The sequence below is a fragment of the Lepeophtheirus salmonis genome, chromosome 12 (genome assembly GCF_016086655.4).
Source record: "Lepeophtheirus salmonis chromosome 12, UVic_Lsal_1.4, whole genome shotgun sequence".
In the NCBI taxonomy this organism is placed as follows: domain Eukaryota; kingdom Metazoa; phylum Arthropoda; class Copepoda; order Siphonostomatoida; family Caligidae; genus Lepeophtheirus; species Lepeophtheirus salmonis.
Window position 1 is genome coordinate 1,430,679 of NC_052142.2, and position 24,835 is coordinate 1,455,513.

A 24,835-nucleotide genomic window follows, 5' to 3' on the forward strand; every position below is an offset into this window, starting at 1 on the left:
AATATTTGATAAGCATTCCTTCTCAGGATACAATTTAGTGGGAGTCAAATGAGAACACCGCTGTGTTCAATGGGATAACTATTAGGCCTACCTTAAGTTGTTGTTTTGGAGTTTAGGGTTGATAATAAGAATCACGTAGTACGTTTGCACACTGCCTTATTTATTACTTAGTTCTTCGGAGATAATCTGGCGATTAAGTCTCCTACATACATCATAACATATATTTATAGACGTTTGGGGTATAATGCTAGTTGTTCTAGAACTCTCCAATTCACCTCATCACCTGCTCCCAGCATGTGATGTTTGGCCTTGGTGATTCTCATCATACGCGTCTCATATCCAGACACACAACTCAGCAATAAACCTCTCAACACATCATTTATCACCATACATAATATTAAAATAACAATAACTCATAATAGCTTAAATCTGAGAAATATATATATACAATAATAACTATCATTCACACCATGATACATAATACATCCAGTTGGTGATACTACAGATGCTCCCTCCTTGAGGAAAAGACGACCTCGTCTTTCTTTCCCGATATACGGCCCTTCAGGATTTAACTCACTCCTGTACAGCTCTTCTAGCTCGTACCTTACAGAGCAACGTCACAAAGAATCCTGAAAATATAATGATTAATAAGGTTTCAATAACCACTATACCGTAAATCCAAAAACGATTCTCTTCAACCCTGGCAGTTCTTGCCATTATCCTCAACTTGTCTATAGATATTGCTTTCTGAGGTTCCGTCAATAATTCTAGCTTGTCCTTGAGGCTTGATTGTCCATTACCATAAACCCAGCTTTCATGGAGGTTTAAATCCGCAATAACATCTTCCACCTCATCCAGAATCATCATTTCCACGACCCTCACCTTGATCTTACTTGTCACTGGTCTTTCTCCAATCAAGTAATCACCAATCCTCACATTGCAATCATTCCGCAATGTGATCATCCATTGTCCGGACCCAAGTGCTTCTCGACGTTTTGTTGTCCTACCAGAACCACTTGTACATGACGCTTTGATCATTTGTGTCTTCTGCACATCCACGAATATTTTTCCATCGTTGATTTGCGACACAAACACGTCATCCGATTTATGTAACATTATGTCACATAATCCCTTAGCCAATTTAAAGTTACCATGAATCAATGCAGGCAAACAACCATTTTGTCCAATTCTGAACAACCTTAAATGTGGACACAGACGAATATCTTCAATATGAATACAATCCACTAATTCATCTGTTTCAATTTCCTTATAAATACCCTTTATGTCATCAATCACTAAATATTTTCCTATTGGTGATCGATATGACATCCGAACTCCTTCTTCTATTGTCATCGGGAGTTCCCTATACTTATATAACTCGTATAGATTATCTTTGTAATATAAGGGTAATCGAACCGCCACATCTAATCCGTTTGCCGTTCTTTCCAGTTGCACAGGCAGAGAGTAAAAATTCCCAATACTCTCACTTTCAACTGGACTGATTGATCCATCATGATTCCTTTCTTTTACCATATCCAAGATCTTCCCCACATCATTGATTGATAACAAGTCTGGTGTTAATCTCCCGGTCATACCAGCCTGTATTCCCCTGATCCATTTGTTGATCTGTTCTGAGATTGTTGTCAACACCATTATCATTGTTTCAACCCTTTCTACTTCTTGTAGCTGATTGTGAAGCATCATTGTGACATTCTTAAGGATATCATACTTTGTGGCTAAGTTTCTTATTGCTCCACGGATTGCCCTTAGTTCTTCTTCTTGCTGTGCCAAGGTATCCAATATCTCTGATTCATACCTTGAGTGATCATCACTTGAGAAGAACTTTGTGAACAACCCCTTAAGCATCCAGCCTCCCAATACTCCGAGGCCCACTATCACTTGCCTTTTCGTTTTTCCGTCATTCTTATACCCACATAACATCATTACTTCATTCATGTGTGTGCGGATATATTCTATTCTTTGTTGTAGAGCATTCGTCAATGACTTGGGAATACGCACAATGTTCATATACTTAATTGTAGCATGCATACTCCCCAGGACGTTTTCAATTCTTCTGTTGATTTTAACCATTGGTAATTCCGTCCTGACCTCTATCAATTGTACTGAAGTTCCCACTCTACCCATTTCCTCGAATAGAATTGACGAGTTCTTCCTTTCCATTAATTTCACTTTCTGAATTAACTTGAAGAACTTCAAACACAAAAGTAAGTGATAATAATAAAATAAGTAACTTCATATTTAATTATATTTAATTCTTTTCTTTTTTAAAGTTCAAATCACAATTAAATATTTATTACTTATTCCTTTTTAAGGAAAACTATTTTCCTCGCCCTCTTTCTCCTGTGGAACATCTGTAGAAGATATATTACTTGTATCTTCTAGTTCTCTTTCAGTCTGTTCCCCTTCGCTTCGCTTCGCTTCGCTTGACTCTATACGCGATTCCTTTTTACCTTGTGCGTGGGGGCTGACTGGTTTCCTTTTATATGACTTAGGGCGTGTTTTCCCATCTAGCAACGCAGCTAGTTCATCAAAGGCGGCACTTAATAATTTCTTTGACTTCTGTTTATATTCAGGCGTTGCTTTTCGTTTTTTATTCTTCTTCTCAACAGATCCTTGCATCTTATTGGGCGATTCTTCCATATTCCTTACTTCTTTTCTTATTTCTTCCGCTCCTGCTTCACTCATATATACTTCCTCGAGTTCATCCATATTACCATTTTCATTTTTATCCTCTTGTTTTCCATTCTCCTCCTCATCATCCCTTTTTTTTGGAAGATCTTCTATATCTTTATTACTTACGGATGTAGAAATCTTAGGAATTGTTTGAATTTCAGGAGAATCAGGATATGAAAATTGAATTACTCGATCTAAATGATTACTTTCGTTCTCTTCCGTTAGTCTAGAGTCTGAAGGTCTATTTCTTTCTGTTCTATAGAGAGGTGTATTAAAGGGAATCAATTCTTTAGAAATATCTTTTCCCGATATTACCCGTAGTCTGTCCTTAGCTACTTTTTTAGGACCCTTGTTTGTTCTAATCTCAACCATTCTGTCGTTTATTACCTTTAGAACCTTAAATGGTCCGTTTTGATAAGTAGCCAATTTACGATTCTTGTCAGTTTGTGGTGCCCACAAAAACACCTCATCGTCAACATTAATTACCTGTTGGACTACTTTTTTATTATAAGCCTCTCTATTCTTTAAATGACTTTCAAATTGTTGGACTCTAACTTTTTCTAACGCATCAGTAACTGTATTTACCAGTTCATTAACTGATGTAGGAGCATTTTGCATATTTGAATCTAATTGAACTGCAGGAACCACTGGATGTGCTCCAGTTACTAAGAAAAATGGAGAATATCCTAACCTCGGTACAATTAGGAACCTTATTTGAGCCAAGGCTCCCCTAGGCATTTATGCCATTTATTATCAGGGATATTTTCTTGGACCATTAATGTTCTAATAGCTTGTCCAATATCCCTATTTAATCTTTCAACCGGGTTAGTATGAGGTTGATAAGCTTGAGTTTCTGCTTTAATGACTCCTAACTCATCGCACACCTGTCGCATTAATTTAGAAATAAATTGTGAACCCCTGTCTGTTACTAATTTCATACCCGTTCCATACCTTGGGAAGAATTCAGTTAATAATATCTTACAAATATTTTCAACTGTAGGTTCCTTCAAGGGAACGCTTCTGGAAATTTAGTACATGCATCAGTGATTGTCATTAAATACTTAGGATCACTGGCATAACCGTTGTACATCGGACCCATCAAATCCATGTAAAATACAAGGAATCTTTCATTGATGGCTGTAGAAGTTTGTCCCATTTTTTCCAATGGTCTTTGTCTCCTTTCCTTTGCACAAACACAGACTTCGCAACCTTTTATTTCATCCTCAATATTTCTATCCATATTTGTCCAATAGAAATATTGTTTAGCTAATAATTTTGACTTTGTCATTCCAGGATGCGCTGATAAAGGATGTACATGTACAGTCGCAATAACTGTACGTATATCTTTTTCCGGTACACAAATTCTCATATTTCCATTTTCCTTATCCTTCATATACAATTTACCATCAATTAAATGTAATTGATTATATATTCTAAGATAAGCTTTAATTTCCCGCGACAATAATTTATTACCTTGTGCTTTAATTTCCTCAACCGTTTTGTTTTTCATTAACAAACCCTTAATATATTTCATGCAAGTATCATCACTTTGTGACTTATAAAAATCTAGTTTTATAAATTTATCTGTTGAGATATCATCAATTTCGTTTTCATTGATTTCTTTTTCCTTATCTTGTACCTCAATCATCTCTTGCTCTATTACCTTGATCCTTTCTTGTTCTTGATCAAGTTCTTTTTTTCCTGCGTCGAGTTGTTACCGCAGCAACATTTGCAATGGGTTTGCCTATAGCTTTCATTAGTTTGAAATCATATTCATTGGGCTTTTTACTTTCTTCCGTTACACCTTCTTCATGGTCGGGTCTTCTACTCAAAGAATCAGCATTCTGATTTCTTTTTCCAGGCTTATACTTAATTTCGAATTCATATTCCATAAGCCTCTCCTTCCATCTGTGTAACATTCCAGTAAGTGCAACTGATTTCATGAACCATTGTAAAGGTTGATGATCAGTCCTGATTTCAAACTTTCTTCCCATTATAAAATACTTAAAATGTTCTACAAACTCGACTACAGCTAGCAATTCCTTCTGCGTTGCAGAATAATTTCTTTGTGATTGATTAAGGGACTTGCTACCGTACGCAATCGGATGTTCTTTACCATCATCCCCTATTTGCGTTAACACGGCGCCAATGGCAAAATTTGAAGCATCTGTTTCAACAATAAATTCTTTTGAAAAGTCTGGGGTATTTAATAATGGTTTTACCTGCAACCTTTTCTTTAATTCATTAAATGCTTCATCTTGGCTCTTAGCCCACTGCCATTCTACATCTTTGCGGAGAAGTTTTTGCAATTGGTTCAGCTATTTTAGCATATGATGCTATAAATTTACGATAATAAGAGGTCTTGCCCAAGAAGGTTTGGAGATCCCTCTTGTTAGCAGGAATAGGCCAATGCTGAACAGCTTCTACTAGTCTATCAGCCGGAGCAACATGTCCTCCCCTATCTCGTGCCCTAACCAATTCGTCATAGGCGTAAACAAATCTGTTTTCGTAGCCTTTACCCTGAGATTAGCCTTCTCAGTCCTGAGCATAAATTCAGCAAATCTACATAGTGTTTGCATGAACGTACATCCTAAGATGAGATTGTCATCAAAGAATCCGAGGAGTCCTCGCCGGTCTAGTTGTGGACCATAAACTTGACGCATTAATCGTGCATATGTCCCGCACGCATTCTTGGGTCCAAAAGGCATCCGAAGGAATTTATAAGTCCCAAATGGGGAAACAATTGTTAACTTGTTCTGATCCTCTTCTTTCACAGGTACTGCAAAGTATGCCCCAGCCATATCCACTGAAACGAAGTACTTTGCCTTTCCAATTTGTGGATCTGTTAACAATTCCATGGAATGAGCTATAGGATATGCATCCGATTTAGTTATACTATTCAAATCCCTATAATCCGTAGCAAATCTCCATGTTCCATCTTTCTTTTTACTGGAACTAACGCTGATCCCCATTCACTTATGGTCGGTTCAATTATTCCTTCCTCAATCCATTGTTGAAGTTGTCCTTTAAAACTTTCTTTCACAGCTGGATTCATAGGTCTAACCTTTGCCTTCACCGGTTCATTTTCACTAGTATTCACCGCAAACTCTAATATTTCCGTGCGGCCTACATTGGAGGAGTCTTTTGATAATATACCATAAAATCTATATAATAACTCTTCTACTAGTGCCCGTTCATTACCGCTCAGATAATCATTCTTTCGAACTCTCCCCCCAAACATAATATTAATTTCATTTTTAATTTTCTCCGCCTCACTAGCTACTCTTTTAATAGGTTTTCAATATATTGAAACAATTTATCTAGTACTAGTGAATAATTAATATTAGGGTCTAATTTTTCAAGTTCTTCAGATGGAGGGCAGATTTTCTCCATCTCCATTGAAGCTAACAAATTTTCATGAGTTGGCGTGTAACGCTTCAATCTTCGGATAGTTCCTATTTTTCTTCCTGGAGCTATCCGCCGGGGTTCTTCTTCAACAGTCGAAATGACTAATTTTACTCGACTATCGCCCCGCCTCGTCATCCTCACTTCTGTTAATTGTGACTCAAGATTTATTTTCCAATCTTCTTCAGTTGCTGTAAACCATACAATATTTGATGTGCCGTCATCAGTTACCTTGTACCCTTTGGCTATAGCCTCAATTATTACCGTCTTCTCTACGGGAATTACCGTCTTCTCAGTAATAATTACCTCAGCAACTTCTTCACAGTCAATTAACATTAAAGTGGAGACAAGTTCCATTGCCTCGTCAGAACCCAGATATTCTGTTAACCGAATTTCTGTCCCGCCAGTCCCAACCCTAGCAATGATATCCTCACCTAATTCTAATGATATGGACAGCTGTCTCATAGTTTTCAGTGATAGTATAAATGGCACCCCTAGCCCACGAACTACTAGGGGGTTTATCTTCCATGGTTCTTCTAAATTTTCCACCATGATTTCAACCGGTTCAGTAGGAATACCAATAATATCTAACCTATTATCCCCTACTGAACCCACTACAATGTCCGCCTTTTTCAGGTCCTTGCAAGTATTTGACCTCCTCCATAATGCCTCGTCAATAAGATCGAGTGCCCGGTTTCCAGTGTCTAATACCTAAGGGGGTTCTTCCTCCCTTTTATACTTCTTTACTATGAAGCAATCCTTCATTTTGTGACGACCCTGAGGGTGGATCAAGCAATGATCTCCTTGCGTGGGAAGACTTATTGCATCTACCTCCATGGGTTCAACCATGGCGTAATGGGGCTTTGGGGCATTTACATTGGGTGCTTTACTTGGCACAGCTCGTCCCCATTCCCTCTTATATACCTTTTGGTCGACATAATCGACCTGATCCGCCCTCTCATAGTGCTCTACATGTCGAAGCACTTCTTCTGCCGTCATCTCAGGATGGTCATAATTTATTTTCCTTGTAGCTTTTGCAATTACCCTATTTAACAGGCCCTGCAAAAACTGCTTCTTAAAAGCACTATGGTCCGTGTCTTTCGTAGGACCATAGGCCGTAAGCCAGAGGTTTTTTAATATGAAAAAGTACTTTTTAGTACCTTCCCCGTCCTCTGCAATCTCATTTGGAAGGCCGCCATCGCCTCTTCTTTCCCCCCAACACTATTAATGGCGGTGTCTAACCGCTCCATTAAATGTGTTACGCCCTTGACTTTCTCCAGGGGGACCCCTAAACTCTCGTCAAAGGTAAAATATGTGTCCATGACTATGTGCCGGACAGTCTGTTCCACGGGACCACACATGGCCTCCGCCACCCATTTACACATGAGAATCTCACCCACCCCTGTATCCTTCAGCTTGGACAAAGCACCGATTTTCCAGTAATGGAAGTCAGTACTACCATCATACGCCTTCAGGGGTTCTTTTGGTTCCCCTGAAATTGCTTTGATGCTTTATTGACCTGTTGGACAATATACAATTCTAGCTGTTCCCTGGTTAAGGTCTGTGCCTCGATGGAATTGAGATTGTCGCCTGATGTCTGCATTTTCTGTCCTTTAAATTGTTAAAACAAATAGGTCAGTAATTTTATAAAACTTAAATTGGCAAAACAGCGATTTACTATTTATCCTGACCTCAAAGCGTAATCAAAACTTATTTCAGAATCAAAACGTAATCAAAACTTATTTCAGAATCAAAACGCGAATCAAATGGGCGTATCACTATTCGTCTCACCCCAGCTTAGTCTAAAGAAATATATATAGATACATGAGTTTACTAATTATCTCTACCCCTTGTGTTCTTCTAATAATATAACCTTCAATTTAATTATTCATCTCCAAATATATATCTGCTATAGATGCCCCACACGGAGTGAACATGTATGTCAGATTATATTCTTCGATCCCACATACATAAATATATACATGTAAAATTGAATACATAAACACAAAATAATTATACAAAAGAGATAACATATATAAATTTGTCTATATACTCCCACTCATCCCATTCCCCTTAAGTCACATGATAATTCAATAATTTTTAACCGACATTAAATTCTATCATTCACTTAAATTTATTTTTTGGGTTACTAATTACATATTTCTTTAAGAAATCTACAGTCAGATCTAATAACTACCCTCCGTAAATTTACTGCACTAAACTGTAGGGTGGACAGTGATTTTGCGCATTGATTCTACTTTAAAGGAATACTGAGAAACTTTTCCTGCCCTGTCCTCTACCGCATTAAGATTACGTCACTACCGTTCTCCTCGGGAGGCTTTTCAAATATTAGGTCCTATACCGTACTTACATCTTGAGAGATGTTTACAAAATCTACTTTTACATTACTTTACATTTGCGATTTTCGGCCGATAACAAAAATAAACTAAAGCAAGAGCAAAAGTTGCTCAAGACTGACAGCATCCTACTCGACTGCGCCAATTTGTAGTGTCCTTTTCTAGCAATCGTGGAAAAGGCTACTACAAAGTTTACTTATATTTTTTTAGTTTGGATTAATATAAGATCAATATTTGATAAGCATTCCTTCTCAGGATACAATTTAGTGGGAGTCAAATGAGAACACCGCTGTGTTCAATGGGATAACTATTAGGCCTACCTTAAGTTGTTGTTTTGGAGTTTAGGGTTGATAATAAGAATCACGTAGTACGTTTGCACACTGCCTTATTTATTACTTAGTTCTTCGGAGATAATCTGGCGATTAAGTCTCCTACATACATCATAACATATATTTATAGACGTTTGGGGTATAATGCTAGTTGTTCTAGAACTCTCCAATTCCCCTCATCACCTGCTCCCAGCATGTGATGTTTGGCCTTGGTGATTCTCATCATACGCGTCTCATATTCAGACACACAACTCAGCAATAAACCTCTCAACATATCATATATCACCATACATAATATTAAAATAACAATAACTCATAATAGCTTAAATCTGAGAAATATATATATACAATAATAACTATCATTCACACCAAGATACATAATATATCCAGTTGGTGATACAATAATGATAAAGTAGAGGGAAGGAGATCCATCAGATCATAACTACACATATTATGAAACAAAATCAGACCGAGAGAGGAGGATTATTTCAGTATATGTATAAAGTTTTATTTACATTATAATTAGTGATGTAAATCCTGTGTATTTTTGGAATTTGTAATATGAAGGAGGAATAATATTTTCTTTCGCTGTTGTCATTATTATTTAACTCTTGCGCAGAGGACTTCTTTTCCTAAAACATTCAATTATAAGCCAAACCAGATTGAAGGTTCTTTTGTGCTCATAAAAGAAAGTGAGTGACCTTGACGATTTGTTGAAGAGTTATGATTTGTAAGTCCTTGTTGGACTCAGTAGAATTAAGGATGAATATCGGAGTATTTCTTGCCAATGTGCTTGTTTATTTCCTTCTCCCGCTCCTCACTCATCACAGCTGATTGTATCTGATCTAATTAAACTTCATGACAGCTCTGCTGCTTCCCTAAGAAAAGATTATTCTAATTGTCAGGGTTACTATGTTGATTTTGGTTTCTTTTTTTTTTACCAACCCCAAAATAAATCCGATTTTAAACACTAATGATCATACTTCTTGGCTGTGACTTACCTGCCAGGTGCATTACTAAGTACACTAGAAATATATAACAAACAGCTTATCATAATGAAGGAATAACAGGGAGGGAAATGACTTAATTGTAATACACATCATTTACCATCTTTGGAATTATCCCAATAAAAAATTTGAATCCTTACCGATCTTTGAAATTAGGGTCAAATTTAAGAGAATTTCGTATGTTTCTAATTTCCTTAATGAATTTTTTCTTTGTACACTTCCCTCAACAGTTCCACCATCAAGGAGACATACCTCCGATAAAATACCAATAAAAATGTGTTTGTCTTGTGAGATATAATCTTCTTTGTATGGATAAACTTAATCCATAGTTATTGTATCCTTAAGCGAGCTTTTCAATATATTTGACAGTGGGAGAATGCAGTATCATTTGCAATTGCCATTTGGTCTGTGGAAGAAACACCAATTTCACACATTCTTTTTTTTTTCAACTTCCAGTCCCGGCAATCTTTCAATACCTACGGTAGTCCTTAATTGCCAGCATTTATGTACATCGATGGGGAACTTGATACAAAAATCTGCAAATACTATAATTAATATTATACATAGTATATATGGTATGAAATTGTTCCCAAAAGTACCATATTATTGTGAACTTTGCAACAACAATAAAATTTACGTCTTAATAGCATAACTGTATTAACATGATCATAAATATTTTTATTCGCAAACATTAGAATTGACATTACAGTAAAAGTACCATATACCAGATCTGTTATGAAATTGGTAGTTAAGTTACTTAGATCTTAATATCAATTCAATAGGCTGAGTTGTATGCTCAAAAAGTATATTTTGTTTCAACTATTCCCTTTCATACTCGATCATGTGGATCTAAGTAAGTAAAAGGTATGTATGTAGTAAATTTTATGTAAATAAAATACTCTGACAAATGACAATTGCAATCCATTTAACTCTCTGATCATCACGTAAACCTATACATTATATATAAAAAAGTTTTCATTCATCATGGCATTGCAGAGCACATATACGTATATAGAATATGTCGTACTTAATGAATTTATAGCCTACATAACTATAAGGGGGAGGGGGGAGATACTACACTAAGAGATAATTTATATGAACAATTTTTAAAAGGACATTAAGTATTTTGATTTCTTTTTTCTTTCTTTCTTCAAACTCACACATCTCACGTGAGGGTGATTGTAAGTTCTCGATGTCACAGATAAAAAACTGTTTGATGACAGCTTATTATTGCATTGGCATCATCACAAGTACTCTAAATTTTTTTTCTCATTTATTACAACTTCTACTAAAAATAACGTATACACATACCAAATTGGAGCAAAATAAATATGTAGAACTACATTTTATATTCTCAACTCCTGAAACATGAGATTTTGATTTATTTATTTTCCTTCTTGACAGTAATTTATACAGTCAACAAGATATATATATATATCTTATTTGTTTGTTTTTTAGTACGAGATAAATAAGATGTTTTTCCATATTACACAATATACATCCTTCATAAAACGAATTCAAAATGCCTCCAAGAATATATGGACACTTATAAAAAGTCAATATTTGCTTATATGCCACTCTATCTAATGAATAATAATTAATTGTTTTTTTTTCAAGCACTCATTCTTTCTCTCTCAAAACGACTGCCGTCTGTTTGTTGTTTTTAATTAGTTTCTCTCTTTAATGGGAATCTTATAAATATTACAAAAATCTTATTTTGAGATTTAAAATTTCTTGAACCAGTTTTTAAAGTATTGGAAACACATCAAAGTCTATGAGGTTTTTGAGAAATAGCTCTTTTAAACAGGTCAACGCTTATAGTTAAGGCGATAAAAAAAAACCAAATTATTTCTTACTTATTTATTCTTCTTTGTTTTATTCACAGGTTGGCTAGAGACGGGTTCGTAATTCGTTGCCACAAATATAGGATCTGAGAAATATGGCACTTGACTATTTTGGGTTCAAATTCAATCTCAATATATTTCGTTCTCCGATATAACACTACATCTATATAGATATATGTTATTTGAAGGCATAATCATCATAGATATTATTACTCCGAAATATATTGCCTATTATACATATATATACAAAACGGGAAAATGAAGTAGAAGATACTCTTGTTATTGAAATACAATACAAATATTATTTTAAGAATATTCCATTTGCTTTCTATATAGAAATTTTTTATGGATCTGTCTAACTAATATACTTACCATTAAATATAGCATTTAATCGTATGTTGCTTATTTCAAATGCCACATAATAATGTCGTATCTTCGTCCGACGCTTAGTTGAAGATGTATGTTTTGTATACTGAAGATACAAGCAAAGCTATTGTTATGTATTATTTCCATGCTGTACATTGAACCTATATATTTCTTAACATAATAAGTTTAAAACATTTTTCTGGATAAAAAAATAATATTCTTTTAGCTGGTTATATAAGTATGAATTTAGAGAAAAATGTTTTCTTAAATAAAATTTCTCATACACATTAGTAGTAGTTATTGTAAAAAACACAAAAATATATTCATAATATAAAAATAGTTTGCTGTTTTACTCAGTATTTATTCAGCTAAAGAAGGTTTCAACAATTTTTTTATCTCATTTTCCATTATGCATCATCAAAATAGCAGCGATAATGGCTCAATTTGGGTTTTTATTCATTAACTTTTATTCTTCTGTTTCAGGGTGCACGCATAACTAAAGCTTCACATTTTGATTATGAATATGTTTTGGGACACAAAATTGTCTTTATTTGTGTTGCGAAAGGGAAACCAAGGCCTAAGATAATTTGGTTTAAGGATGGACGTGAGCTTTATGATCACGGATATTTACATGTAAATATAATTATATAATTACCACTGAAAGACATAATCTAAATATTTATACGAATCATAAAAATATTTTCTATTCAATGTTAAAATTGACTGTTTTATTCATCATAAGCAAACTTTAAATTGAGTAGTATGCTAGTCTTATTAATTATTTTATATCTAATGATTATTTCAGAGATATAATTGAAATAATTGCATAAATCTACTAAACACTTCTATGCTTCATAGCAACATACATGTTGGATATGCGTAGAAATTTGATTTTTGTCAGAGAGCGAGAAAGCGGGAGCGAGACTTATGTACCATTGACTAAAATATTGTTGAAATAATCCGCTGCCTGTTTTGTTATAACTTTTGAGGGTATTAAGAAAATTATTTTAAAAACATGTATAATAATAAAACATAGAAGTTTTTTACTTATAGTGGTTTTGAAAACAGTCCAAGTCTGGAAACGTTATACTTTATAAAATTAAAATTAATCATGGACAATATTTCTACCTCAATAAATTACTAATGGAACCTCAAAATAAAGTTTTTCAAAATATATTTACATTTTATAGTTTAAAAATAATTGTTAAATTTAATCAAATCAACCGGCTAAACAAAAAATCATTATATAAATTATTAATTACAAATTTAAGTTACATATACAATGTTAAATAGATAGATAGCTCCAAATAATTATTAATAACAACAGTAGATGATAAATACACAAATCAATAAATTAATCTTTGAATAGAAAAGTAAATATTAGAATGAAATACATCATCTCTAAAAAAAAATAATTTGAACCGCTTGTAGTATCCTGCTTGTATTTCTTACTAGTAAAATGTTTATCTAAAAATTAAAACGTAAAAGTTAATAAATGTATTTATATTTTTAACATTAATTACTAATCTTAAATATGGAACAAAGACTCTCGAGTGTGAAAATTAAGGGAGCTATTCTTGACTTAATATAGTTTTCTAAAATGCCATCGTAGAGATTTAGGGAAATAGCTAATTATACAGTTACGTTCAAAGATAAGACTCCTTATTAAGACTAGATAACTGTTCCTACGTTTAGTTAGGTTGTAACATATTATCGTGGATATAGAAAACAATGGCTAATTATATATCTTCCCTAAGTCTAATACACCCGTTTTTATGACTACTTAGGCAGTTGTTTTTGACATTATTCAGTTTTCTGAACACCATTTCTTGCAGCTTATGAGTTGTTGCTAATCTTGAAGTAGTCCAATAGTAATATTTATTAAGTATCTAAATTTGCAAAACTAAATGAGAATACCCAAGTCTTTACGTGAAAAAACTAGAGTTAGACAACTACTAATATTTTATGGTTCGACAAGCTACTTATATTTTATGGTTCTGCATAAGACTTTTTGATATTATTAGATAAAATATAATCATGGCGTATGATTAGTTATTTAAAAATAAAGGCTTACTTTTATAAATTAGAAATTTCAGAGTTACATTTGACAATTAGTAAATGTTTTATACTTTTTACAATGGGTGTACTGATGCTTTGGAATCGACAAGAATCCTTGTGTTTTTTTAAGTATCGGAATTGGTTATTAGAATCGGCTCAATAATGCCGGTTCCTCCGATACCTATGCATAATTATTTATAGGGATAATATGAATTATTTGAGCTCATTTTTGGAGACAAAATTAAGGTTACAAATAAGTAAAATAGCTAGACTAGACGACGTCGTTCAGACAAATTAAAAAAAAGATAATAAGGGATGGGAAGGGGAAATACATTGATATACAAATTTGCGGGTTTGTACAGGAAATTTACTTGTATCAATCAATTTAGAAGTACCCCCATTTTTAGTGCCCAAACATTTCAATTGTACCATGAGTTGTTCAAAAAGTGCATAAAAGTAAGAGTTGGGTTGAGCGGTTTACACTGAAACCATCATGTAACTTTTTCAATAAATATCTATTTTTCTATGTTTGTTGAATAATATTGTTTATAACAGAACTGAAATCGAGTCGATATTTACTTAGTCAAGTTCGAGTCATCAGTATCCATCCCGGTTACAGTAAAAAGGACCCGAGTCTGGACTCAAACTCTGGTTTATACATATTTGAATTCCTATGGCAATCATATAAAACTCAGTTAGGAACTGGAGACAGTTAAAAATTATTTGATCTCAAATGGGCTGAACTACTAAAATAATAGAAAATAGCGTTTTGTTAGTGTGGCAAGTATTTCATTTTTTTTTTTTTTTTTTGAAGTGAGGCAGTTAAAATTAGATCAGAGGGCAAGGGGCGATGAGGCTGACTTTAAATATCTAACAAAGAAGGGGCGTCAAATTCTTAATATGAGGCAACCAAAAATGAAATGGACTCCTAAGCAAGTACGGTAATTAACTTTTTTAAATTTTAATTTAAACCTGTTAACAACTATGTATATATATATAATAAGGAATCGGTATCGGAATTGTCCATAAAGATGGTATCTGAATTAGAGCCGGCTGAAACTTTGGTGTATATGGAGCTCCATACGTGATTAACTCTTGCAGTTAATTGAATACTCTAGACAACAAACTTAATAATATTGGCGACATTAAGACTCTTAATATAAATCACGTTGATGAGATATGGGCGACCAAGGAAATAGCCGTCCAAAGTACCAATTAATAAAGCTGTAATTGATTGCTCCAGATTATCCTTAGCCCCATTGATGACTACAAAAATATCCTTCCCTTCCGTATTGTCTTTGATTTAGGACATAACATTTTGATCAATATCCTTCGTAAATTTAAAAATGATCCTTCAGCGAGAGACGGGTTTATTTATGTATTTCTCCATAAATTTGTTGAAAGTAGGATGATCGACAGTGAACAGGGGTATATTAAAAGAAACAAGTATCTTTTTAAGGTCGGAGTAGAAATCTGACTTATACTTTACATTATTATTTTTTTTTTTTTTTGTAAATATCCGCGCTCTTAATTATGGTACGAGGATAATAAGTGGCGTCTTTCTACAGTGGACTAATAGAACACTTTAACAGACAAATCCTATATAAAATCTGTGTTTCATCTAGTAAGGTATTCCGAATTTCCTGGTCTCTATTTACAGAAATCTAGACATACGGCGACGTTTTTTAGGCATTTTATTCAAACCTCTATTAACTGTAAACAATATAGCGTTGTAGCTCAAATAGCAACATGAAGTTCCTACAAGAACAGCAATACAGAAAAAGTTATGTTAGGAATTAGTCCGATAAGTGTGGTCACCTACATATCATCTGTGTATGGTGGCTCCTGTAGTGATCGCCAAATAATCGAAATATCAGACCTATTAAAAAACCCAACAAACTTCAGGAGATGCAATCTTAGTAGATTTAGGAATTATGGTGCAGGATTTATTTGCTAATCAAAATGTTAAAGTGAACACTCCAACTCCTATCAGAGGGATTAATCAACTTCCGTGGGCAACACTCATTAATGACAGAAAAATTGCTTCTAAAAGAATTCATGTTAGGAAGATTATTGGTATGGCCAAGATCTATGAAATCCTCCAAGGGGAACTTGGCAAAAATAAAACTCCCTTGGCAAGACGGATTATTTATCAGTGTTTTATTTTTTGTTGTTTAGGGTAGGAGTATGAAAATGAAATTTTGTTACATAAATTGTTTCGGGTATGTTAAAATGGATATATTGTAACATTTGTAAGATAAAAAATAGAATTTACACTATGTTAAAATCATATGTATAATTGAACTAAGCTATGATTTGCTTTAATTTCCATAGCGACACACGTTAGAAAATTCAAAACAAGATTATTTTATAGTAAAAAGTGTTTGTTTTTGAAGAATTATCATAATTTTGACCCTTTACGTCCATGCACTTTTTAATAACCGTCGTTGCCATAATGCGATACAAAATTCTTCTTTACAAAATTTTTATTCCTTTCATTTTTTTTAATAAAAAAAGGATAAAATTAGAGGTTTGGAAAGATTGAAAGCTCTGAAAGAACAAAAAATATCAAACTGATGACAAACATTTTGTTAAGTTTTCATTAGTCAGATATGTTTCTTTCTCAAAAAAAGTATTATATGCTTTTCACCATTAGATAATTATTATATTTGTGTCTTCATGCTCTTGTAAATTCCACTGTATTATTTGTGATGTACATTCTATTTTTGATTGAATAATTAGATAAATTTTAATAGCTAGTATTATATGTTAACAGATAAGTGAATGGTACAAAGGAAAACGTCGTCTCAAGTCTAAAATGGAAATTGATCCTGCAACTCAGGTAGGTACTTTGATTAAACAATAGGAATGTGATATATCAGTTCATTCCAAATTGTAAGGATACAAAATGATTTTCCAAATATTGTATTTTGCCAAATTGAAAATTTCTCTATTTTTCAAGTGAAAGATATGTTCAAATGTAATTTTAAGAAGAAGAAACCCAAAAAGTTTTTCTGTGTAACTGTGTTATATTTATATGTTAATTTACTTTACACTTCTGTTTTGGGTTTTTGAAATTCTAAACATGTTTTATTTATATAACGTAACAGAACATTATGGAATAATAAAGAGAGGTAAACAAATATTGACATATTAAGGTATTGTGATACGATGTCAATACATATGGGTATTGATATAGATTAAAGCTGGTTATTACAATGATTTATTGAAAATATGTGACAACATAGATCATTTCTATTTATGGACCAGTCATTTCTATAAAAGAAGCTAATTAGTAATAACTAAAATCTTAATTATTAGTAATAAATAACTAAAAAGGAAACTAGTCATATCTACAATAAATTAAAATTCCGATTGTTATTGTCATTAAAATCAAAATGTTAATTATTTACGTAAATAATATAATAGGTGAGTTTAGTGTTTACAAATAGTGGGTCTAAGGAAGCTCCCAAATGGGGGAATTTGTAATTTCAGATATGCTTTACACTTTTTTTAAATATTATTGGTGATATCCCCCCTTGATAAAATTCTATAGACGCTCCTCCATTTTTGATACAAAAAGAAAGACTCAAACTTGTTCCTATGTAAAAAAGCGAAGAACAAATAATTTTGAAATGACCCAGAATAATTCAGTATAATAGAAATAGTATCTCTATAAATTTTAATACATTTCCAGGAATGCAGACGAACATGTAAGGGAAAAAGTTACGGTCCATTCATTACCAATCCATCTACTCAGCTATATTGTAAATCAAGTATAAGTAATATCAAATCAATATTACAGTTGACCCATCTTACTACATCTTATCATACGGATATACTTATTGATGTAGAGTTATGGAGTAGGTAAAGTACTTGAATGACCTGGAAAAGGCGGACATTGTAGTGAGTTCAGTAGGAGATAATAAGTTCAATTTTATGGAAACTCTTACTGAACTGGTTAATAACATAGTCTAAAATATGGATAAACCATGCAAATTAAGCCCTTAATTGTTCATGGGTTAGGGATATTATTCAATGAATCACTGAAGAGCAATGAAACAACTGTCCATATAATTGGAAATAGGTTGGTCATTTGCCATTGGTTGTATCTGACGGGGAAGAAATTCGGTTAACATAATATCTTGGTTCTGACGAGGCAATGGAACTTGTCTCCACTTTTATGTTAATTTGTTATGAAGAGGTCGCTGATGTAATTATCACTGAGAAAATTCTAGAAATTGAGGCTAAAGCGAAAGGGGACAAGGTTTCTGATATCGGCACATCAGATATTGTATGGTTATTAGCAACAAAGGAAGATTGGAAAGTTTAATATGAGTCACAATTAACAAAAGTGAGGAGGACAAGGCGAGGAGGCAGTCGGATATCATTAGTCGTTTCGACTGTTTGAGAAGATCCTCGTTGAATAGACCCTGGGAGAAAATAGGAACTATTCAGAATTTGAAGAAGTAAACGCAAACTCATGAATATGGTTACCTTCAATTGAGATGGAAAAAAATCTACAATCCATCTGGAGAACTCACAAATTTATACATAGAGTGTCAAGTTCTTAGGATCTGCTATTTCTTTGAACCGCATCCCACCCAATCAAATCGATATCCAAATTGGTTGTTTTACCGAGTAGATTTAAGTTTACAAATTTTAATTTAGTAATTTTGCTAATTATAGTATTTTTTCCTCAAATTATAATTAGATACGTAAAATTTCCTTTCGTAACTTTGCTGTCCACGATGGTACTTTGGGAAACGTTACATGAGGGAATTCGCCCCCTAGGAATTTCCCGGTTTCATTTTTGTTATGGGGTAATTTTGTCTGATATGCCATATTTCCCAACAATTTTAATAGCTACGTCTATGTTATACCCATAATGTCATAGTCTCTTCAAAAAACAAAGTAACCTTTTAACTTATGTGAGGCTTCGGGATTTATCACACAGTGTTCTTCGTTTATAGATGGGACAACTATATCCATTTCTTTATTTTCATCATCCATTGCAATCCAGGTACTGGTTGATGTTTTAAATACACTAACAATCATATTCCCATCGTCCTCCCTTTTTTACTGTTTTTTTTTACAGCAACCTCTAATCTAGTTATTAAGTGGGTTAGATTAGATCCTTCACTTCCTCTTCAGGAAAATCATAACACTATGCCCTCCTATCTATGGTAAAGTACGTGTCTAACACTATGTGTCGTACATAAGGGCCACTCATTCCTCCAGCTACCCTTTACATATCTCCCTTTCCCTCCAACTCTCTATGTTATTAATAGACTCAGAGTCTCAGCTCTACAGAAAAAGAAATCTTCCGATCCATCAAATAGGATAACAGTCTTTTTCTCTTTAGCGAGCTGCTCTTTTTGAAGTTTTAGGTTGTCTATTGGGTTCTTTCGCCTTGAAATAATTGAAACAGTTATGTCAGTACAACTTAATTCGGCAAGGCAGTGCTTTACTATTTACCTAGACGTTGAAGCGTCTTAAAACTTAATTCATAATTAATTCTCGAATCAAACAGGCGTATCATTATTCATCTCACCCCAGATTACTAAATACATATAATTGTATTAAGATCTCTTTTCTATTTTTGCCTCACCTTGCATTTACACTTAATTTTTATTTACTCCCTAAATTATTAAGACTTATATCAAAGATTTACACTTGAATCCCTACCTTAACATATTACTTCTTAACTGATTAAACAGCGAAGATACTATGTCTGTGTGCTCCACACGAAGTGAAACTCACGTCGATATTATGTTCTATAAAATCAAATACCCTAACATTCATATAAATATTCACCAAAAAATTAAATACATTAAATAATTAAGTTTAATTAACCCCTCAGCAGTCGTTTTTTCTATTTGTTTCTGAAGTTTTGGTGAGATGAAATCCCATCATTTGACTGAGTTAGAAAAACGTTACATTGGATACATTTATAATTACTGGAAAAATACTCATGTGCTATCTTCCTAACAGAACTGAGATCATCAGATACTGAGCCATCCTGGTCACGAAGTGCCGTAACACCCTTTATTGTGTTTGAGGGTAATGACAATATCAGGAATTACGCAGTTGTTGAACTCAATATTTTTGAACAAAAGGCTATTCTTTTCTCATTCTACGATCCCAACAAAGACATCTAGAAATATTTCTCTGACATATTAGGAAAATATTATTTTCCAATGGACAATATTATTAAAATGGAAGACCTCAATATAAGCAGAGATGCCAAAGGATACGGGGATCTAGAAATGTGAGGAATAGAGATAACATAGATGACATAACGGAGTACTCACTAGTTGATATCGGCTTACGACATAACCCAGTACGGCCACCTCATACATTCACGGGTGTGAAAATAAGAACACAATCACGAGCAGACTAGACTATATTCTTGTTTTATCGAAGATTTTAGGCAAATTACACCATTTCTTAACCTTTCCATCCCACTCAAGAAATTCCTCTGGAAACTAAAAATATAACTCCTTGATTCGGTTGAAAACTACAAAAAAGTTAAAAAAACAACAAAAGACTAACAATAGAAGACTCCATCAGTAAAACAGCTATCATTGCGCCATTTGGATTGTAGGAGTACTTAAGAATATCGTTTGGGTTTAAAAACGCTGCCCAGACATTCCAACGAATCATCGATTCTGTTTTGAGGTGAATTAAATAAGTCTTTGTGTATCTTGATGATATAATTAAAAATACAGCTTTGTTGTAGCTTAAAACTTCCGGGTTGGTACTTTCTCTTGAAAAATGCAAGTTTTTCAGGGACTCTGTTGAGTTTCTTGGGCATTATATTTCCCCAGAGTGGTTTAAACCTCTTAAATCGAAAGTTGAAACTATTACAAGAATTTCAGCTACAAAATCGAAAGAGGATTTACAGCAAGGTTAATAGAAATACAGGGTTAGACCATTATGTAATCGGCCTTACTAGAATTTCCAATCGGGTGTATTGTACTGCTGGGTAACACAGGCAGATTTTGACAAAATATAGAACCAATCATTGTTTATGACTTGCTATTGCTAGAATTTTTCAATTTAATGTATCGTACGGAATGGTGGGAAGGAAAAATAGATTTTTACAAAACCGGCAAACACTCATCTAATATGACGTACATGCTAAAAGTGTGGTAGAAGTCAAACATCAGTCGTACATGCGTTATGGTATAACCTTAATTTACAGAGATTTTTAGACATGGCTCAATTCTATTCACAATTAATCAAGAATTTGTCAAAATGGACTATATGGATTATATATAGTTTAAAAACATATTAAAGTCATATGGAACGATGAATGTGAAAGAGCTTTTCCAAGTATAAAACACAGTTTATCTTCAACTACTAAACTTTCATTCTGAGACAACTCGTTACCTTTAGCCCTTACAACAAATGGGGATGATACCAGAATTGGAGCTGTTCTGGAACAGAAAGTGAATTGGTACTGGCAACCACTAGCATTTTGGTCTAAAGCCTTATCTGAAAAGCAAAAAAAATATTCAAGTTTTGATAGGGAAATACTTAGTATTAAGAAAAGTAATAAACATATTCTAGGGACATTAGATGGACAAAATTTTAAAGTATTCACAGATCATAAGCCTTTAGTGTCGACGATAGACATTCACCATCCCTCCTGGACTCCAAGACAATTCCGCATATTTGCTTATGTAGCAGAGTTTAATTGTAGGATTGAGCATGTTTCAGGAAAATCCAACCACACTGCGGATATTCTTGAGAAATATCAACAACATCAAATTAAGCCCAATTTTCTTCAAGATGTCATTAACGATCGAAGACTCAATGACCCTAAATTGTTAAATTTTAATGGTAAACCTTATCTCGAGTTTCTTTCAGGAACTTTACTTGCAGGCTTCAATAACGAAAACTTATTTCGTGCCATAGTGTCCTCTCCAGAACTTCGGCGACAAATTATTAAATTATCCAGGATTCAAAGAGACTTTAAGGAGGATATCACTTTTCTTCGCTTGCCTTAAATTAGGTTATGATGTTAACAATTTTACTAAGAATGCATTGCCTGTCAACAAACAAAGCCTTTTAGAACATGCAGGCCCACTTTCTCTTTCGATCCACCATCAGCCAGACTTGCCTTCATCCACATTGATATAATTGGCCTGTTCACACTCGTCAAAGGACAGCGCTATCCCTTTACTATAATGGATTGGTATACGAGGTGGCCAGAAGTGATCCCATTACCAAATATCCCCTCCAATACATTTGGCGGAGCTTTCTTGGACAGTTGGATATCAAGATTGGGAGACAAATGTCTGCAGGGCATTTGGAATCGCGAATAGGACGACCACATCATATCATCCTGAATCAAACAGACTAATTGAACGGTTTCACAGATCCTTAAAACCCCGTGTAGTTGCACGGATACTAGAAGACAATGAAAATTGCATGAATGCTTTGCCTTTGGTTTTGTGGCGACTGAGGAATTCAGTACCAATGAATCAAGGATCTAAATATTCGGTCTTCCGGTTACTTACTGGTCGCTCGGGATCTTTGATTTCAGGCTTCTTCGATTTTTTTTCCTATTCCTATGGTAAATGGTGACGTGGAGTACTTCTTCGAGACGATAGAGAAGGTGGCTTACGATCCCTCTCCAGGAACCCAAAGACAAATGCTCGACAATCGTCTGAGCAAGACTGACAACGTTTTGGTTAAAAATAAATCAATCAGAGAATTTCTTTCTCCAACCTTCTTAGGTCCTTTTAAAATCCTGAAAAAATAAAATAATTATTTTAAATTGGACATAGTCCGTAAAGTAGACAATTTCTGGATATATAGATTATTTCCTGCTTTTTGAATCGCCAGGATCCTAACTGAATATTCAACTGTGCACTGTAAAATATCCCCTGAATAAATCAATTACGGTTGTTTATATTGCTTGATTATTTTTTGTTTATTTTCTATTTTATTAGACGATAAAAAAAGGGAAATTTTGATTATTTTTTTCTTTCGTCTAAGGAGGGGGGAGGGTGTACTTTTGAAGTTTGATTGGATCAATTTGATCACTTGTCCTTTTTTCTTCTTATTAATATTAATCTGATATGTAAATAGTAGAAATTTGAAATTTAAATAATGCATATATTAATTTTTTTATGTTTATATATTAATATTATAATTTAAAAAAATTAATGTATGCAATATTTAAAACGACTAATAATTCTCTTAAATAAATAACATAGCAAAATGTAATAATCCATGGAGCATGCCCCATTTTTTACTGAACCAAACTTATGTTACACTAACAAATTGCACGCCATTTGAAGCTAAGACTCCATTTGAATTTTATTATGTTTTACAATCTTCCGAAAATCTTAAGGGAGAGACAGGGTCGTCCTATGAAATATACTTGAAGGCCAATGTGGAAATTTCCCTTATGCACGTTACAACAGTACGAAATATTCCATATGCTTCAGAGATGCGTTTGAAAATTTCATTAGGCGTAATTGAAACAATTAACCAACCTACTTATTGTGTCAGTCCTGGTATGGTAATTTCAAAACCAAATGGATCCCTATGGTTCGCCTTGTATTACACAAACCTAAACGATTTTGTTAAATGACCGCTTCATCATTTTCCATCGCCTATAGAACTCTCATCTTCCATTCCATCAACATCCAAATACTTCTTTTTATTATATGACACTAAGAGATTTTGGCAGACTTAACTCTATGAAAAGTTTCGCAACCTGACCCCATTCCATGCACCCTTGGACGTTTTCAATATTGTAGAGCTCCAATGGGACTGAACACTTCTGCAGATTAATTTGGTTTGAAAGGCGACAGAGTATTAGATTGTTTGAACGGAGTAAAGAAAATCGTCGATGACATCATCATATTTGCTTCCAACCCTGAAGAACTGAGTTAACTCGGAGATCAATTAGTTCATGTGCTATGTAAGGAGAATAATATCACACTATGAGAACCAAAAAATCAAATAGGTGAATCCTTGAAGTATGCGGGATATATTGTCTCATCCAACAGCAAATCACCAGGCTCAGAAAAAGTCGCAGCCATCACCCAATTTCCTTCACCAAACAATTGACAGTTGCTTCACGTCTTCGGGGAATACGCTTTGCTCTTTTACAAATCCACAGTGATGGTTCCACTAGATTAATTAGATTACTTAAGTCAACTTTGCTTGATCTCCTACTCCAGGATAAATATTTCATTGATAAGAGTCCTTTCGTGTTCTTGGTGTATATAGCGCATGTGGTATGAATCATTAGTCTCTATTACGCTCATTTCAATTTCATTTATATATGATCGAATTCGTGCTGTAGTGTCTAAGCGAACAATTATACATTATGAATACTCTAATTGTCACTCCTGATATCACTATACTAATAAAAAACTTTTAGAAGAAAAACAAGGAGAAGGCTATCTTAAACTCTCTTTCTCGATATATTTATCTGCAATTTCAATTCAATTTCATTAACTTAAAAGTAGACATTGTACAGATATTACATCTGCACACACAAGGTATAATTGAAGACCTAATAATACTCGATATATTCAATTCTAAAAATATTAAAAACAACTATAATAATGCTAAATTATACTTTATATTAAAGCTTATAAATTTGAACAGAAGGAACTAAACTACTATATAATTAAAATATATACATAATAATTGATTGAAAGTGATGAAAAACTGACTAATATCTTCTTTAAGAATAAAAAAAAGTGAAAAGCCAATTCTGCTGCGAAAGGCCCAGAATCTTTCAA

The 24,835-nt window shown here is 33.7% G+C and overlaps 2 protein-coding genes and 2 long non-coding RNA genes across 12 annotated transcripts in view; 2 read left to right on the top strand and 2 right to left on the bottom strand.

Annotated features, from left to right (window-relative positions):
- LOC121127219 (immunoglobulin domain-containing protein oig-4) overlaps window positions 1-24,835 on the top strand; it is a 75,040-nt gene that overhangs the window by 31,933 nt on the left and 18,272 nt on the right. For 6 of the 8 annotated variants that reach the window (XM_071892117.1, XM_040722576.2, XM_071892115.1 and 3 more), the window contains 2 exons: window positions 12,486-12,635; window positions 16,837-16,902. In XM_071892117.1, coding sequence (XP_071748218.1) covers window positions 12,486-12,635; window positions 16,837-16,902 — 216 coding nt within the window. The remainder of the gene's footprint in view (window positions 1-12,485; window positions 12,636-16,836; window positions 16,903-24,835) is intronic. The other 2 variants (XM_071892116.1, XM_040722578.2) reach the window with 1 other exon arrangement.
- Window positions 140-6,797, bottom strand: LOC121127212 (uncharacterized). 2 transcript variants are annotated; one of them, XR_005867647.2, is made up of 3 exons: window positions 2,319-6,797; window positions 1,278-2,211; window positions 140-1,198 (listed from the first exon to the last, which is right to left on the bottom strand). XR_005867647.2 is itself a non-coding variant. In XM_040722562.2 (2 exons), the coding sequence occupies exon 2, from the start codon at window positions 2,179-2,181 to the stop codon at window positions 574-576; it is 1,608 nt and encodes a 535-aa protein (XP_040578496.1). In that variant the 5' UTR covers window positions 2,182-2,211; window positions 2,319-6,780; the 3' UTR covers window positions 140-573. The 2 variants fall into 2 exon arrangements, 1 of the variants encoding a protein (XP_040578496.1); XM_040722562.2 differs by having other exon boundaries at window positions 140-2,211; window positions 2,319-6,780.
- LOC139906764 (uncharacterized) lies at window positions 10,856-12,341 on the top strand. Its single transcript, XR_011782656.1, has 2 exons — window positions 10,856-11,612; window positions 11,678-12,341. It is a non-coding gene; the product is annotated as an uncharacterized lncRNA (long non-coding RNA).
- LOC121127222 (uncharacterized) lies at window positions 16,832-23,075 on the bottom strand. The gene is made up of 3 exons (XR_005867671.2): window positions 22,589-23,075; window positions 21,945-22,478; window positions 16,832-21,887 (listed from the first exon to the last, which is right to left on the bottom strand). It is a non-coding gene; the product is annotated as an uncharacterized lncRNA (long non-coding RNA).